The sequence below is a fragment of the Mus caroli genome, unplaced genomic scaffold (genome assembly GCF_978045245.1).
Source record: "Mus caroli unplaced genomic scaffold, Mus_caroli_1 scaffold_14, whole genome shotgun sequence".
Lineage (NCBI taxonomy): Eukaryota > Metazoa > Chordata > Mammalia > Rodentia > Muridae > Mus > Mus caroli.
The window spans coordinates 17024344-17039131 of record NW_028227269.1 but is presented as its reverse complement, the minus strand read 5'-3'; the positions used below and the strand labels follow the sequence as shown (position 1 = coordinate 17039131).

General features: G+C 47.6%; 1 protein-coding gene across 7 annotated transcripts in view; it reads left to right on the top strand.

Annotated features, from left to right (window-relative positions):
• The window catches only part of Asap2 (ArfGAP with SH3 domain, ankyrin repeat and PH domain 2), a 156269-nt gene that overhangs the window by 116994 nt on the left and 24487 nt on the right, over window positions 1-14788 (top strand). For all 7 annotated transcript variants that reach the window (XM_021178725.3, XM_021178724.3, XM_085830226.1 and 4 more), the window contains 3 exons: window positions 904-1037; window positions 9576-9670; window positions 13745-13934. In XM_021178725.3, coding sequence (XP_021034384.1) covers window positions 904-1037; window positions 9576-9670; window positions 13745-13934 — 419 coding nt within the window. The remainder of the gene's footprint in view (window positions 1-903; window positions 1038-9575; window positions 9671-13744; window positions 13935-14788) is intronic.

Genomic DNA, 14788 nt, shown 5'->3' with positions numbered 1-14788 from the left:
CTACTTAGAGGACCATTTAAAGTAACTTTCAGGCACACTCTGTGACCCATGGATGCTGGGCAGGACCCATGGACTCTGGTCCTGTACAAGAACAGCAGGTGCTCCTGTCAATCTCCCCAGCCCCTCTCCCCAACTCCCACTTTTTAACAACTAGACAGTTTTTAAAGAACTTGATGATGACCTCATGGGCAAGATCATGATGTTTCTCTGCTGAGGATTTCAGGGGGCAGGAAGCACTCGGGAGACATTGTGCTCCAATACATCTTAATTTCAATGCTTTGTAAGTTCAGCATTTGCTGTCAAGTATTGACTGGGTCCACACTGTACACTAAGCACTTGGAGGGATATTTAAATGAGGACATGAACGTGCCATGTGGGGAAAGTCTAGCTTGAACTCTGGGAAACGAAGGGTGACCATGTGCTCGCTACTTGCTAGCAGCACACCCTGAGCGTTGAGTGAGGTGAGAGTGTGTAGAAGTTCTCTGACTTCAGATGTTCACAGCACAGTTGACTACTCCCACAACCCAGACCCTGAGCACAGCACAGCACAGCACAGCACAGCACAGCACAGCACAGCACAGCACAGCACAGGCATGGGGTGTGTATTCCGTTCCTGTTGGTATCCTGAGATCTTATCCGTCCCCTCAATGCTCTGCTTTGGAGAGTCCTGTCCCTCCTCTTCCACTCTGCAGTATGGCCAGGTGACTTTTAGTCACTTGCTTTTGGAAGGATAGGACTTGGAAGGAGAAGAAGGACATTGCTTGTGGGTTTAGTGGAATTTTAGACAGGGACAGCAGCTGTGTCTAAGGTAAAATGCTCTTATTCAAAGCCTGACAGGGAGAAACTTCTGCCTCCTGACTGTTCTCTGATGGCAAGCTCATGATGTCCCTTTTCCTTTGACAGATCCGACGTGGCTCTCTACCAACCTGGGCATCCTGACTTGCATCGAGTGCTCTGGGATCCACCGGGAGCTGGGGGTTCATTACTCCAGGATGCAGTCCCTGACATTAGATGTATTGGGAACGTCTGAGCTTCTGGTAATTAGACTTAGAGACTCATTGATAATTACCGACTTCCCGACACCAGTGATGAAGGGTGTGTCTGTTATGTGATGTTCCTAAATGCAGAAAGTGCAAGTGACCAAGGCTGTGTAGGAGTCTTCTGTCACTGAGTGATGAACAGCTGAAGTGATAGCTATAGCTAGCCCCCCCCCCCCCTTCACTCCTTCATTAACCAGGCATGGAACCTAAAGCCCAAGGGCAATAAATGGTTTACTGACCTCAAGTCACCAACCGGTTTCTGACAAAACTGTATCCATTTCTTGCTTCAAGCCTCCATTGTCTGACTGACCTTTCTTGTTCCTCTCAGGAGAAACACTGGCTTCTGGTTTTGCTCTCACTTTTCTGAAATACTTTTTCACTCTTGAGTCACTGGTAATATGAATGCTTTTTGAAAGGGGGATGGGGAACTGGAACCATGTTTTAAGACAGACCTTTGGGTACCTGACACTGCAGGCTGACTGAGTCACGAGGCCAGTTCTGTGCTTACATGGGCTTTGGCACTTCAGAGTCCATGGTTTCCGTCTGGAAAGCCGTGCTTGGAAGTCTTTCCTGAGAGGACTGGATGTTGGGTAGCAAGTAGTAAGTGGATATTGATTGTCATTGATTTTAATGTCAAGAGCAATAATAGTGATAGAACATCAGTCCTCACAGTCAGTGTTCCACCCACGGGGCAGTAAATGTTCTCCATCTCTGAGTCCAGTGTGTCTGTAGTCCTGATGCCTCTGGCTGTCTTGGGGAAGCTTCCCTATCTTTCCAAGGAATTCCTTGTTCCATCTTGGAGGACAGGTGTGGGGAATAGCTAGGGTGGATCCTGACACCTCACACAGCAACACCCCTGGTTACTTTCAGCTTATAAATGAAGCAGACTTAGCAAGCCCTCACAATTTGTTCTTGGTTATGTGTATGGTTCCCGCTGCTGAGACACTAGCTTATGTTTTTGAGGTATGCGGCATCTCTGGGGAAGTTGATTATGGCTTAGTTTTTAAATGGTCGCATTAAATTCTCAAGGAAACAGTACCTCAGCAAACATAGATGGACTGCAGCAATTCCAACCTTCCCTGCTCTGCTTACAGTGGAGGATCATGTCAAATGATGTATTGTGAGATGATGGCTTATTTTGGAAGCACTTTATATGTGTTGGCTCATCTGATCTCTATGTCTCAACATCCATGGTGTATTATCCCCACCCATCAATAGGAATCTTTGCTTACAATACCTTGATGTACCCAGGTTCTGCACCCGTTCAGGTAACACACTAAAAATGAGGCTCCCTTTAATCTGTCTTAGCTGATACTCACTTTTGAGACTCCCGGGATACAAACTGGCGTGTGTGGTGGCCCGTCTGGCCACGTTGGGAGTCTGTGAGCATCACATGTGCCCCTCTCCAGAGCCCAGCACATATTCAACAGCCAGCTCTGAGGAGCAGAGAGTCCCTGATGAAAGCTCGCCTATTCCCTGGTATAAACGCTTCTGTCGTGGCCAGCTTCAAGCTCCTCTTATGAATTACTGAGTGTGGAGCTGTTTAGTAACAGTGCTCTGCATCCCCTCTTCATATAAATCTGATGCATGTAGACAGCTCCAGTCACTGGTGATAGTGAAATGGAGTAAGATTCAGAAATGATGAGATTTGTCCTCATTTGTTTATTTGGAACAGGGTCTCACTCTGTAGCCCAGGCTAAACTCAGATTCCTTCCTTCTGCCTCAGGTCCCTATGTGCTTAGAATTCAGGTGTGCGCCAACCAACATGCCCAGCAAGATCATGAGCCTTGAGTATTTAGTATCATAGTTGTTGACTTATCATGCATTTACATAGTATAATTTTTAACAGTAGCCTTGTCTAACAGCTGTCTCTCAGAATCCCTAGACATCTAGTAATTAGCTTTCAAGAGCTAGTCAGAGCCCTGCTCCAACAATGACTACTCAAAAAGTGGGCCTGGAGAGATGCCTCAGAAGAGGGCATCAGAAACCCCCCATGCTGGAGTTACAGGCAGCTTAGCTGTGAGATACCTGATGTGGATGCTGGGGATAAGACTTGGGTCTTCTATAAGAGCGGTCGGTGGATGCTCTTAACTGCTGAGCCATCTCTGCCCCTTACTTTTATTTTTCTTAAAGAAATCTCCATAAATTCAGATCAACAGTATATATGGTTCTTTTTCTCATTCACCTCGAAGGTTTTGATAAGGCTTATTGGTGAGAAGTGATGGTTTTTGCTCACATGTCGCTGCAGCTGGCGCTGCTGCACATTCGTCTCGTACCCATTTGCTGTTTTGTGTCTTTGGTCCTCTGCCCTCAAGTCAGGACTGTGTTCATTCTGTCAAGTTATACAAACTCGTTATAATAGTCTGGATTCTGTCCTTGAGTAGGACCAGGATCTCAGGTGTTTGTCTCATCCCATGGGCTGCCCCTTCACTCCCTTATTTATCAGAGTAATTCCAGTTTCCCAGTTTTGCTGTTGTTGGCGAGCCGAGACTCTTAAAATGACCTGAAAGAGACAGCTAGCCCATGGGCAGGACCTGAACACACTTCCGTTTTCTCTTTGGCGTCATGTCTTTGAATGGGAGATCAATGGTTGCTTGTTCCAGTCCTCCAACATGACTGTGGTATTTTCTTCTCCAAAGGAGCCCTTTGCTTGGTTCTGTGGATTATTTCCTGGTTTGCAGTTTCCTGATACTGTGTGCTGGCTGTTTCTCCATTTTAAAGTGTTGTTGTTTCTTTTTCTTTTTTCTCTTATTTTGGTTTTTTGAGACAGGGTTTCTCTGTGTAGCCCTGGCTGTCCAGGAACTCACTTTGTAGACAAGGCTGGCCTCGAACTCAGAAATCCGCCTGCCTCTGCCTCCCAAGCGCTGGGATAAAAGGCGTGCGCCACCACACCCGGCTGTGTTGTTGTTTCAAAGCACACAACATGGAAACATGTTGAAGGCCGGACCTGGGCATCTCTGTAGGTGGCTGGTTAGTAATCCTCTCCACTTCCTGCTTTTGAAGTCACTTCTGGTTCAGTGAAATGGAACACGAGCGGATGGAGGGTTTGTTAGGTTCTTTTGGGGAAGTTTGCCACCCGACCACTTCGGCATTCCATACTCTAGTAGGCTTGGAGCAGTGGATGGTGACCCCTTTGGGGTTGTCAAATGACCTTTTCACAGTTGTTGCCTAAAACCATCTTTATTTCAGATATTTACATTAGGTTTATAACAGTAGCAATATTACAGCCATGAAGTAGCAATGAAAATAATTTTATGGTTGGGGTCACTACAACAGGAGGAACTGTATTAAAGGGTCACAGCATTAGGAAGGCTGAGAACCACTGGGTAAGAGCTTCAATGAACCTAGTTCCAGAAACCTATGACAAGCCTGGGTTTTAAAGAAATGAATTTTCTCCTTAATGCTGAAGAACATTGTAAGAAGCTTTTGAGGGGTATGGGGAGGGTGTCACCTGGAAAACTATATTACCTAGTAGGGCACTGGTCTCATGGGATCCATTTCACTATCATAGTTGAAGTTAAAAAGAAAACCTCAGTATTTTGAAGTTTAATTTAGAGTGGAATGTCATGGCTCATGCCTGCAATCTCAAAATTTGGAAGGCTAAAAACAAAGATTGCTGCTACCTTGAGACTAGCCTGTGCTACCCAGTGGGTCCCAGGGCCATCCTGGGCTGCAGAGTGAGACCCTGTCTGAGCAGAATAAAGGGGAAAAAGGCAGTTGAATGTTAAAGTCTTCCGTCACGGTGGAGGAGTGTCAGGAAGCCCAGGGAGTTGGTTAGCTGACTCAGCTGTCTCCTGAGGTCTCTCTCTACTGCACTGTCAGACATCTGGGCTGGTCAGCCGCAGCCTCAAGCCCTGGGAACTGCTTTTCAATGCTGGCATTTTGCTGACACTCAACTAAGCCACTCTGTAGTTGCTTAGGGCTATGAGAAATTACAGTCAGCTGCCATCCGTGAATCATGTTTGGGCTCCAGGCATTGGCATGGCTGGAGTTTGTGTGCATGTTTTGGGGTGGGGGAGGGCTATCTGTGTGTGTGTGTGTGTGTGTGTGTGTGTGTGTGTGTGTGCACGCGCGTGTGCGTGTGCCTTTTCTCTGGCTACATGAGACTCAGAGTCCAAGAAACTTGCTCATGTAATACCCTTAAAGATCCTTAGACACCACAGGCTGTGTGCAAACCCATGTGTAAGTCACAACTCTGAGCTGTTTTTACCCATGAGTAAAAAACCAAGTCCCCAGGCATCTGCATATGTTGTCAGATACTTTAGAGAAATGGCCAGGTCCACATAGATGTTAGGCATGTGAACTCCCTTCCCAATCTCTAGCTGTTCATGCCCTACTCTTGTTAAGCCCCCAGAATTTCTTGATTCTGCCTGCACAACTCACCCCTCCTGTGTTTTCTGGGCCCTCGTGCACATATGTATCAAACGGCATGATGTGTCTTCAGGCCTTCCATCCCTACTGGAACAGAGCTGGGGGCAAACAGAAGGCAAGCAAGGGTAAACCAGAACAGATCTAGACGACTGTGTAGTTGGCAAGCCCCAGATGGCTATGTGGTGCCTGTGTGTGGAAACTGTGTGGTAATCCCACCCCATTGGGCAGCTTGAGGGCACCAGGCCTAGAGGAGGAGCAGGCCTCAGTGTAGTGACCCCTGTGGGACCTAAGAGACTTCAGAGAAGTCTTGCTCCCCTCACTTCTGGTCTCTGTCCTCAAGAAAGAACAGAGGTAGGAAAAGGTTGATATCTCTCCCCATGGAAACAGGAAGCAGGAAGTTTGCTCCAGCCAGTCCCAAACTCTAAAACTAGTGTCTAGACAAAACCTCAGGTCTTGTTGTAGCTTCATGCCCTACTTAGGCACTGCTAAAGATTTATAAAGGCCCGGTTTCCTTGTTCTGGGCATGTGTGATTCTCAGCGTCTTCTTGGTCGTGAGCGCGCCTGGACTTGGGGTCTTGCAGGGGTGAGTAGGAGTGTCTGTTGCCGCACCCCCAACACTGTGCCACTTTAAAAAAATTTTTTTTCCTGTTTTATTGTCTGTATACAGACATGTGTGTCACAGTGTGCATGTGGAGGTGGCAGGACAATTTTTGGGAGTCTGTTTTTATCTTCCACACTTGAGAAACAAGGGTTGTTCTTGTTCCTGTTGGTCTGTATATTCTAGCCTAGCTGGCACATGGGTCTGGGTAATTCTAATGTCTGCCCCTCCCATCTTGCCAGAGGAGAGCTGAGGTTACAGATGTACATCAGCACCTCCAGCTTTGATGGGTTCCAGGGATCAGAGTCAGGTTGTCAGTTCAAAATTCAAATGCTTTTATCCACTGTGTCATGTCCCCGATGCCACCGCCGCCGCCGCCACCACCTCATCCTCCTCCCTTTTCTTTCTTTTAAATTTTATTTAATTGTTTGTTTTATCAATTTGTCTCTGTTGTTGGACTGATCCAGTAAAGACCAACATTTGGCTTGCGCCCAATACCCAAAACAGCTGAGGGACTCAGTTACATGACAGCCTCATTTTGTGTTTACGAAGCAGCATGAAGAATTGAGGCTTCAGTTTCACTGTCTTAAGTGATATTCAGTTGGCCCTCTGTGTCGGTGGGTTTATAATCTACAAATCCAACCAACCTCAAGTTGGAATTATTTAAAATGGGTGCTGGATTGCTGGCTCAGTGTTGAAGAGCACTTGTCGCTCTTGCAAGGACCTGAGTTCTGTTCCTAGCACCCATACGCTGGCTCACAACCATCTGTAGTTCCAGGGGATCTGACACCCTCTTCTGAGCTCCATGGTCATTGTATACCTTTGGTACATATACATACATGCAGACAAAATACTCATATACATAAAGTAAATAACCCCCCCCAATAATATTAAAAGATATTCTAGGAGTTAAAAGAAAACCCAAATTTGAATTTTCCTCATCCTGAAATCTATCCCATATGTCCTTGGATGAAGAGAGGCACCTGGCTGCTGAGTCTCCTGAAGCGCCTCCATCTTCCTGACCCTTGAGCATTCTTTGTTCACGTGCTAAGTAGCTGAGCCTACCTACTAAGGTTTTGCCCCATATTGAACACATGAAGATTTTTCTTGTTGCTCCCTGAACAGTGTCATTTGACAGTGATTTACATGGCACTTCCATGTCTTAGGAATTAGAAGCCATGCAAAGCAGTGTTGGATGTACCTGGGTACCCTCACACTTCCCATCTCTAGGGCCCTGGAGCCCAGACCCCCGACGGGGAGAGACATGTACCAGTGAACAACGGTGGCCTCGGTGGCCTCCTCCTCGGCTGGTGTAGCTCAGGTTCCCATTCAGCACATCCACACTTCCCTCAGGTGGCGGTGGCAGCTCTTGATACCAAAGCTCTGGTCAGTACTTGCTCTCCCCGCCCCAAGCATTGCTCCTCAGGGGTCTGCTGGCCCCATGTTTCTCGGTAGGATCCCATGGCCTCCAGCTTTGGGGGCTTTGCCTCTCTCGATGGTTCCACGTGGCTCCCTGTAGGCTACTTTATAAACTGGGTCTTAGCAGATACATGAGGCGACGGGTTGCTCCAGTGTTGAATGTGTATATGTGTGACATACAGATGTGCTGGCTCCATGTCCCAGCTGCCCCAGCTAAGCCAGATCTGAGCAGAAGGGAAATGTTCTGCTTCCTGGTGAGTTTTCTCCCCCACACCCCTCGACTTAATGCAGACTAGGAGGCATTGGGGTGGCTCCTGACACTTATTTTTTGGATCCGAACTTAAGCCAGTCACCCCTAAAGACACACCAGACCCTCTCTACAGCCACACCTCCAGACTGTCTCTGCACCCTTTTTCTGCATGGGCAATCTAGCTAAGAAGTTTGACATTGTGTCATTCACTGTTAGTGTTCCAATGATGACTTTAATCTGTTTTTTTCCTATCCCTGTGCAAGATGTGCCCCACCAGTATTGTTTTGGGAAATCTGACTTGAGGGCCAGGGCACAGCAGTGACAGGAATCTGTCCTGGAAGCTCACTTCCAGAGCAGGTGATGAGCTCTGTGCTTGGGATGAGGCAAGGATGTCCCTGCTCTGAAGGAGCTCCTGGCTTCGTTCAGCAAATGCCAGTTGCCATGTTATCAAGGTAGCGTGGTTGTGCCTGGTACTTGGTGATTGTCAGATGAGAAGAAAAGTCAGAAGACACATCTGGGGTCACCTGGATGTCTTATGTGATGTTAGTGTTATAGTTTGCCAAGAGTTTTCCCTAAAAGTGTCACATACTCATATTCTCTCTCTCTCTCTCATTTCATACTATGTACCCCAATCCCACTCATCTCTCCCTCCACTCTTACAACCTCCCCCCTGACAGAGAAAAAACCTCTTGTTGTAAAAGCTGCAGTGTGTCTCAGTGTATCTCACAGTATTCCCTTCTGTCCACTCTTCTTTGCCTGCAGATGTTCATTGCACTGACTCGTTGGTCTGGTTCGAGGGCTCTGCCTTCTGCCACTCTATCTAAGGCTCCAATTCTGGAACCTTACCAGGACTCCTTTCAGATATCCTGTTGTTGTCCTATGTCATGGAAATGCTGTAGTTTAGGGTCTGTAGGACTAGCCCCCTTTGTGTACTCCAGCAGTTCATCATTGGGGTGGGCTAATTCAAAGCCCTGATTCTGGGCCTGAGAGGTATCTAAGCTGCTGAGCCCACCAGCTCCCCAGCTCTCACGAGCATAGGCCAGGTCACCAGGAAACCCCGCCCTCCAGCCCCACCAGGCTAGCTGCAGAGCCTACTCTCCAAGTGCCATAACCTGTAGGGGACATGGCTAATTCTCCCACTCTGAACACTCTCATGACCCTGGGGCCAGCTCTTCTACTTACTATAGGTGGTGAAGGATGGGAGAGTGGAGAAGTGGGTCTCAACCTGGTCTGCACTACTGGCCACCAAACAGGAGACAGGGCCAGCTCTCTTTAGCTCATGACCTTGTGCTGGCTCACCTGCACACACCATGTCCAGGGCCAGCTCTACTCTGCTGCCCAGGAGAGGTGCAGGGCCCAAGGGCAGTAGCAGGTAAGGGGCAGGGACAACTCCCCTGCTCTCTAGACCTCATTGGGACCAGCTCTCCTGCCTGCCACTGGTAATAAAGGCAAATGGGAGGGGAAGGGGATTTCTCCCTGGCCTATGCAACCCCACCACAGCAGACAAGAGTGAGGGCCATCTCACCACAACCCTTACATCCAGGGCCAACTCCTGGTCCCATGAATCTCTGTGACACTGCTCACAGCTAGTATGAAGAAGGCTGTGGGTGAAAGGATTTCTGCAGGAAGGCAGGTGAGAATGTAGATCTCCATGGATCGAATTCCTGCTTCTCCAAGTCTGTGGTGACTGGCGTCCATTTCCCACAGGCTCCTCCGTGGGTCATCACACTGCACCAATACCATGGGGCTTTGCGTTCTGTGCCTTTTCATTAAAAGCAAACCACTTTATGGCGCTATTTCTTAGTGGCCATTAAATAAATCATCAGATTGTGAATAATGGACAGCAGTGGAGGGTATTAATAATTGAGTGCTCTGAAATAGACTTCTGTTTTTGCAGCTTGCCAAGAATATCGGGAATGCAGGCTTTAATGAAATCATGGAGTGTTGCCTACCGTCTGAGGACCCAGTCAAGCCCAACCCAGGCAGTGACATGTGAGTATCAGGCTAGCTGTTCTCATATGCCCTTTGCCTGAGCCCTAAAAGCAGGGGACCAGGTCTTGGGGGTGGAGGTGTTAGTTGTCAATTCCTACTAGCTAAAATTGTTAAATTTGCTTTCATTTTGAATTTTTTTCATCCTTAGTCATTTCTGTGTGTTGAAATAGAAATGTGGCATGGATGGTTTTGTTAGGAATTGGACACAAAGGACAATAGGGTTATTAACAACTACACTGCATGGGAGAAGGGAGTTGCAGTGAGTGGCTCGCTGATGCTTTGGATCCCTGGGCCCCTCGCCACTGTTCTTCCTCTCCGCCCACTTTCCTAACATGGTGAATTGTGCCCAGCCCTCACAGACAGACAACCATGCATCATTCCTAGTGCCAGTGTCCTTCCAGATGTGCGACCTGTGGCCTCCCCCAGAAAACCTCTATGTGTGTTTTACCATTGCTACAAACTGTAACTAGGAAGCTGTTGTGCCTCTGTGGGATTCCAGCCAGCCCACTGATGGAGCGTGCACAACAGACTCTCTACCAACTCTATCAAAGTTTTCTCGAGCCACACTGCGCGCTTGAGGAGGTGCAGGGAAGTGCATCCTGCCTCTCAGCTTCATCCCTGTCTGCCCTCAGGAGGGCTTGGGATGGTGCCTGCAGGGAATAATGCAAAATGGAGCAGATAGAAGAAGAAAGGGTCAGTTCTCCCAGCCAGCAAGCAAACACCTGTGTTTGAGCAACATGTCAGCAGAAGGAAACTAGAATTAGAGTAGAGTAGAGAGAATAGAATAGAAAGTTTTACAGTCTATAAGCCAGACCACATTTCACTGGGCTAGTCCTGAAATTGAGTTATGAAGTATATGAAGACTAAATATTCAGACACATAAAAACAAATAAATCTTTTTTAAAAAACTAGCAAGATTCCTTATGAAATTTGGCATCTGTTTGTTTGAGGGGCAGTTGATTCTAAAACTGGATACCACCTCTCAACACCTGGGCTCAGTCAGTTCTGAGGCACACACACACACCTTGACACTTCTCACAAGGAAGTTTATCCTCTCTTTTCTCAGAAATGAGGGTGGATGGCTATTGCAGGGGTGACAAGCCTCTCACAGTCATTCTTCTGCAGATAAGATAAACTGCGTGAGCAGGCATGGTGGTTCATGGCTGTAATCCCTGCGATGGCAAGGTTGAGGCAGGAGGATTTTGCATTTGGAGCTAGTCTGTACTATACAGTGAATTCTAGGTTAACCTGGGACACATAGTTAGTTCAAAGCTAGCCTGGGTGGCATAGGGAGACCCTTAGTCTGGCTCCTCGCACCCAAATAAAAGAAGAAAATGTGTTGTGTGACTGTGTGTGCCGGCAGCTGCCTCTTTCGTGTAACACTCCATCACACTTTACGATATACTTGGGTTTTCACACATTGTTCTGCAAATTGCATTTCACTCATTTTCTGTATTTGCCCTCACAGTGTGTTGCTTGTAGTGGTTCCGTAAATATTTAATGGCTCAACAAATCACATAAATAGCCCCAGCTCTATGTCTGCTTCATTCAGCGAACATTTTATTTCTAGATTTGATTGAATGAGCTGCTTGCAGCTTGGAGTAAGCACACACCATCTTTAACCATATGCTGAAGGGGAAACCAAAGGCACCCTCTGATGGCCTATGAAGCCCCAGTTGGGAGTGGAGGCAGAGAGCATGTGTGGCTGGGCCACCCAGAGGCCACATAGCATCTGCTCATAGAGGAGACAGTCTCTGAAGAAGCAGCAGGGAGCCCTCCACCCCCAACAACGCCAGATGGATCCGTCTGTGGTCTCCCATTGCTTTTCTCCACACATCTCAGTCTATACATTTAAAAAAGCTGAGACCACACTAAATGGCACAGTCTGTCTCGATGCAACCAGGGGTCAGAGTGGGTTACAGAGGTCTGCCCCATGTTTGGGTTGGAACCACCTTCAGGGGACTCAGAGCCCAGGACAGATGAATATCCATTTAAAACAACAGCAACAAACCCACAAAAAGAAAAAGAAAGAATAATCACATCACTTTAGAAGCTGAAGCAGGAAAATTGAGAATTTGAGGCCAGCCTGGGTTATATAGCGAGACTCTTTAAATAAAAAACAAAACAAACAAACAAACAAACAAAAAAACCAGAGCTTAGGGCTGGTGAGATGGTTCATTGGTTAGGAGTGCATACTGCTCTTGCAGGTGGCCTGAGCTGAGATCTCAGCACATATATATATTGGCTCCAGGGTATACTTTGAGTTCCAGGGAATCCAAAGCCCTTGTCCTATCTTTTAGGCAGCAGGCTAAACACCCATACACATAAAACAAAGTAGGTCTTAAAAACAAGAGCTGAAGATGTCCTTCCAGTGATAGCTTGTACCTAACATGCACATGGCCCTAGGTTCAGTCCCCGCCCCCAAATAAATAGCTAAGTAAAGGAACTCAGCTGTGTCCACCACACCCTGGTCCATTAGAAGTCACAGAGAGTGCCCCACATTGGTTATTGAAAGTGCACACAACTTGACAACTATCCTGTCACCAGAGCCCACAGAGTTTAAGGCATCGAGTAAACTCCCCATAAAGGATGCCCCACTATGGCTTGGTAATTCTTGAAAGTCCCACACTGAAAAAGATCTCCAGCTCTGAGCTGGGAGGGCCAGGGCCTTTGCCCGTGGGCTCAGGAAGCTACCCATTTTTCCTCTGACAGCTTCAGTGTACTTATCTGTACTTCGGGGATCAGTGAATCAGACTGTCTCCATGGCGATTAGTACCTTGTAGACAGGTTGATGTGCTACATCAAGGCTTGAGCCTCAAGGCAGACTTGAACTCTCTGCAGATTGGAACTACACGTGAGCAGCATGAACACTGATTGAAGTGACTTAGTATGTCCTGCCCTCCTGCTGGGGCCTGTTCTAGAGGAGAAGCCAGGGATCTCCATCCTAGTTGGAATGACTGTCTCTAGGGTCGCCCCGTTAAACAAGCTTCAGTTCTGTGTGTTCTGTTCCCAGAGAGCTCAGGGAGATTGTCTAACATAGACTGAAGGCAGGTTTAGGAAGTCTACAACTGCTACTGCAGGAACAGGCTTCCCTGCAAGGTAGCTGGGACAGCAGGCGGAGAGTGTGTGGGAATCGTACCTAGAGCAGGTACAATCCAGATTGGTGAAGTGTGGGCCTGGGTGTTTCCCTCTCTGGTTCCTGTCCCCCTGGGGGTGAGAGGCCACTTGGGCAGTGGCTCTTGGCTTGGTTAGCTCACTTGCCTCTTAATGCCAGCTTCTAAGAGTGTGGTTGTCTGTATCTTACCGTACCTGTGTTGCAGGCCCTGGCTTAGAGAAATGCCATCTGCAGGCACCAGCAGGATGATAGAGAGGTGCGGACCCCATCCATTTTTTGCTAGGAAGGACAGGATGTCAGTATTGTGTTTCAAAATGCTGAGTAGAGCCACACACTCCTGAACCTCAGTGTCTGTCACATTTGAGGGCCCCTGCGATTTGAGGGTGTCACTTCATTTACTCAGATTCCCTGCCACCAGTGAGTGTGTCCCTTTTAAGGCACCCATGAAGACTACAAAGGACAGGTTGCAGATGTGGCTGTCAGGTAATAAGAAGACAGACAAAGTACTAGGGAGAGCCAGAACAGAGAGCAGCAGGTCAGGGTGGCCAGCCTGTCTGAAGAGGGCACTCGGGATCTGCAGGAGGAACTCAAGTGACAGCAGAGAAAGACTTGAGCATGTGGGTAGAGGGATGTGAGCAGGCCAGGCAAATACAGGGATGGGTTAGATGTGGGGACTGCAGCATGCTGAGGGGGCGCTCGGGGCTATGGAAGGAGACAACAGCAGGCAGGCACCTGAGAGAATGTAAAAAAAAGCCGTGCATCTGGCCTCTGTGCTTATAACTATGTAAGGCCCAGGACTGCTGGGCGGGCAGTGCCTCTGATACTGGAACCTAGGCACTCCTCTCCTTAAGGAAGGCACCCCCAGGGCCCCAAGAGGCCTAGGCAGGGTTGTAGACCATGGACTGCATGGATGGACAGAGGCCCTCAGGGTTTGACCCATCCATCGTGTCTGGTTTCAGGATTGCAAGGAAGGACTACATCACAGCCAAGTACATGGAGAGGAGATACGCACGGAAAAAGCATGCAGACACCGCGGCGAAGCTCCACAGCCTTTGCGAGGCCGTCAAGACTAGAGACATTTTTGGGTTACTCCAAGCTTATGCTGATGGTGTGGACCTGACAGAGAAAATCCCACTGGCCAATGGGCATGTAAGAGGATGGGAAATGCAGGGTAGGACAAGGGAGGTGTGCAGTGAGTTCTTCCCCATGTCCTATCACTCCCTGGGGAGGAGTAGGTGGCACACTTTCCTTTAATGGGTAAGTAAATGTATAGGTTGAGCATACAGTATCATAACTGCTTGGACCACAACTGTTTTCATTTGGGGTGGATTTTTAGGTGTTGAAATACTTGAGAGCTTAGAGATGGGACACAGCTGGCTTGTATCACCCATAGGCATATATGCATGTGTGTGTGTGTGTGTGTGTGTGTGTGTGTATGTGTAGAAAGAGAGACATAGAAGTAAATTTGTACAGTATCATCAGTGTGCCTCCATTTTAACTGTTAGCTGTCATCTGAGCTCGGATGTGGAATTTTCCACTTGTCAAAACGTTTTGGGTCATGTCGAATTTAGGATTTATGACTTGCATTCAGGGTGCCCGACCCATTCATATGCAACACTATTATGATATGCAGCACAGCATTTTGATATATATTCACATTGCAGAATGTCCACAGTATGGATCACCTTGTATACTGATCTGTTGCCATGGACACATTTCAAATCTACTCAGTTATTTTGGATGTATGATTCAAATACATGATTAACTACAACCACTGCTATACAACAGGACCTACTACCTACCCCTACCCCGTGTTTGAAAAAGTCTCACTTTGCTAGCAATCCTCCTGCCTCAGCTTGCTGGGTCCTGAGATTATCCTGTGCACCATCACACCTAGACTGACTCCTTTCAAACTGAACCTTTGTATTTTGGTTTGTTCCTTTAAAAAATATTAATTTACTTTTGTGTGTCTGTACTTGAGTGTATATGTGCACCACATGCAA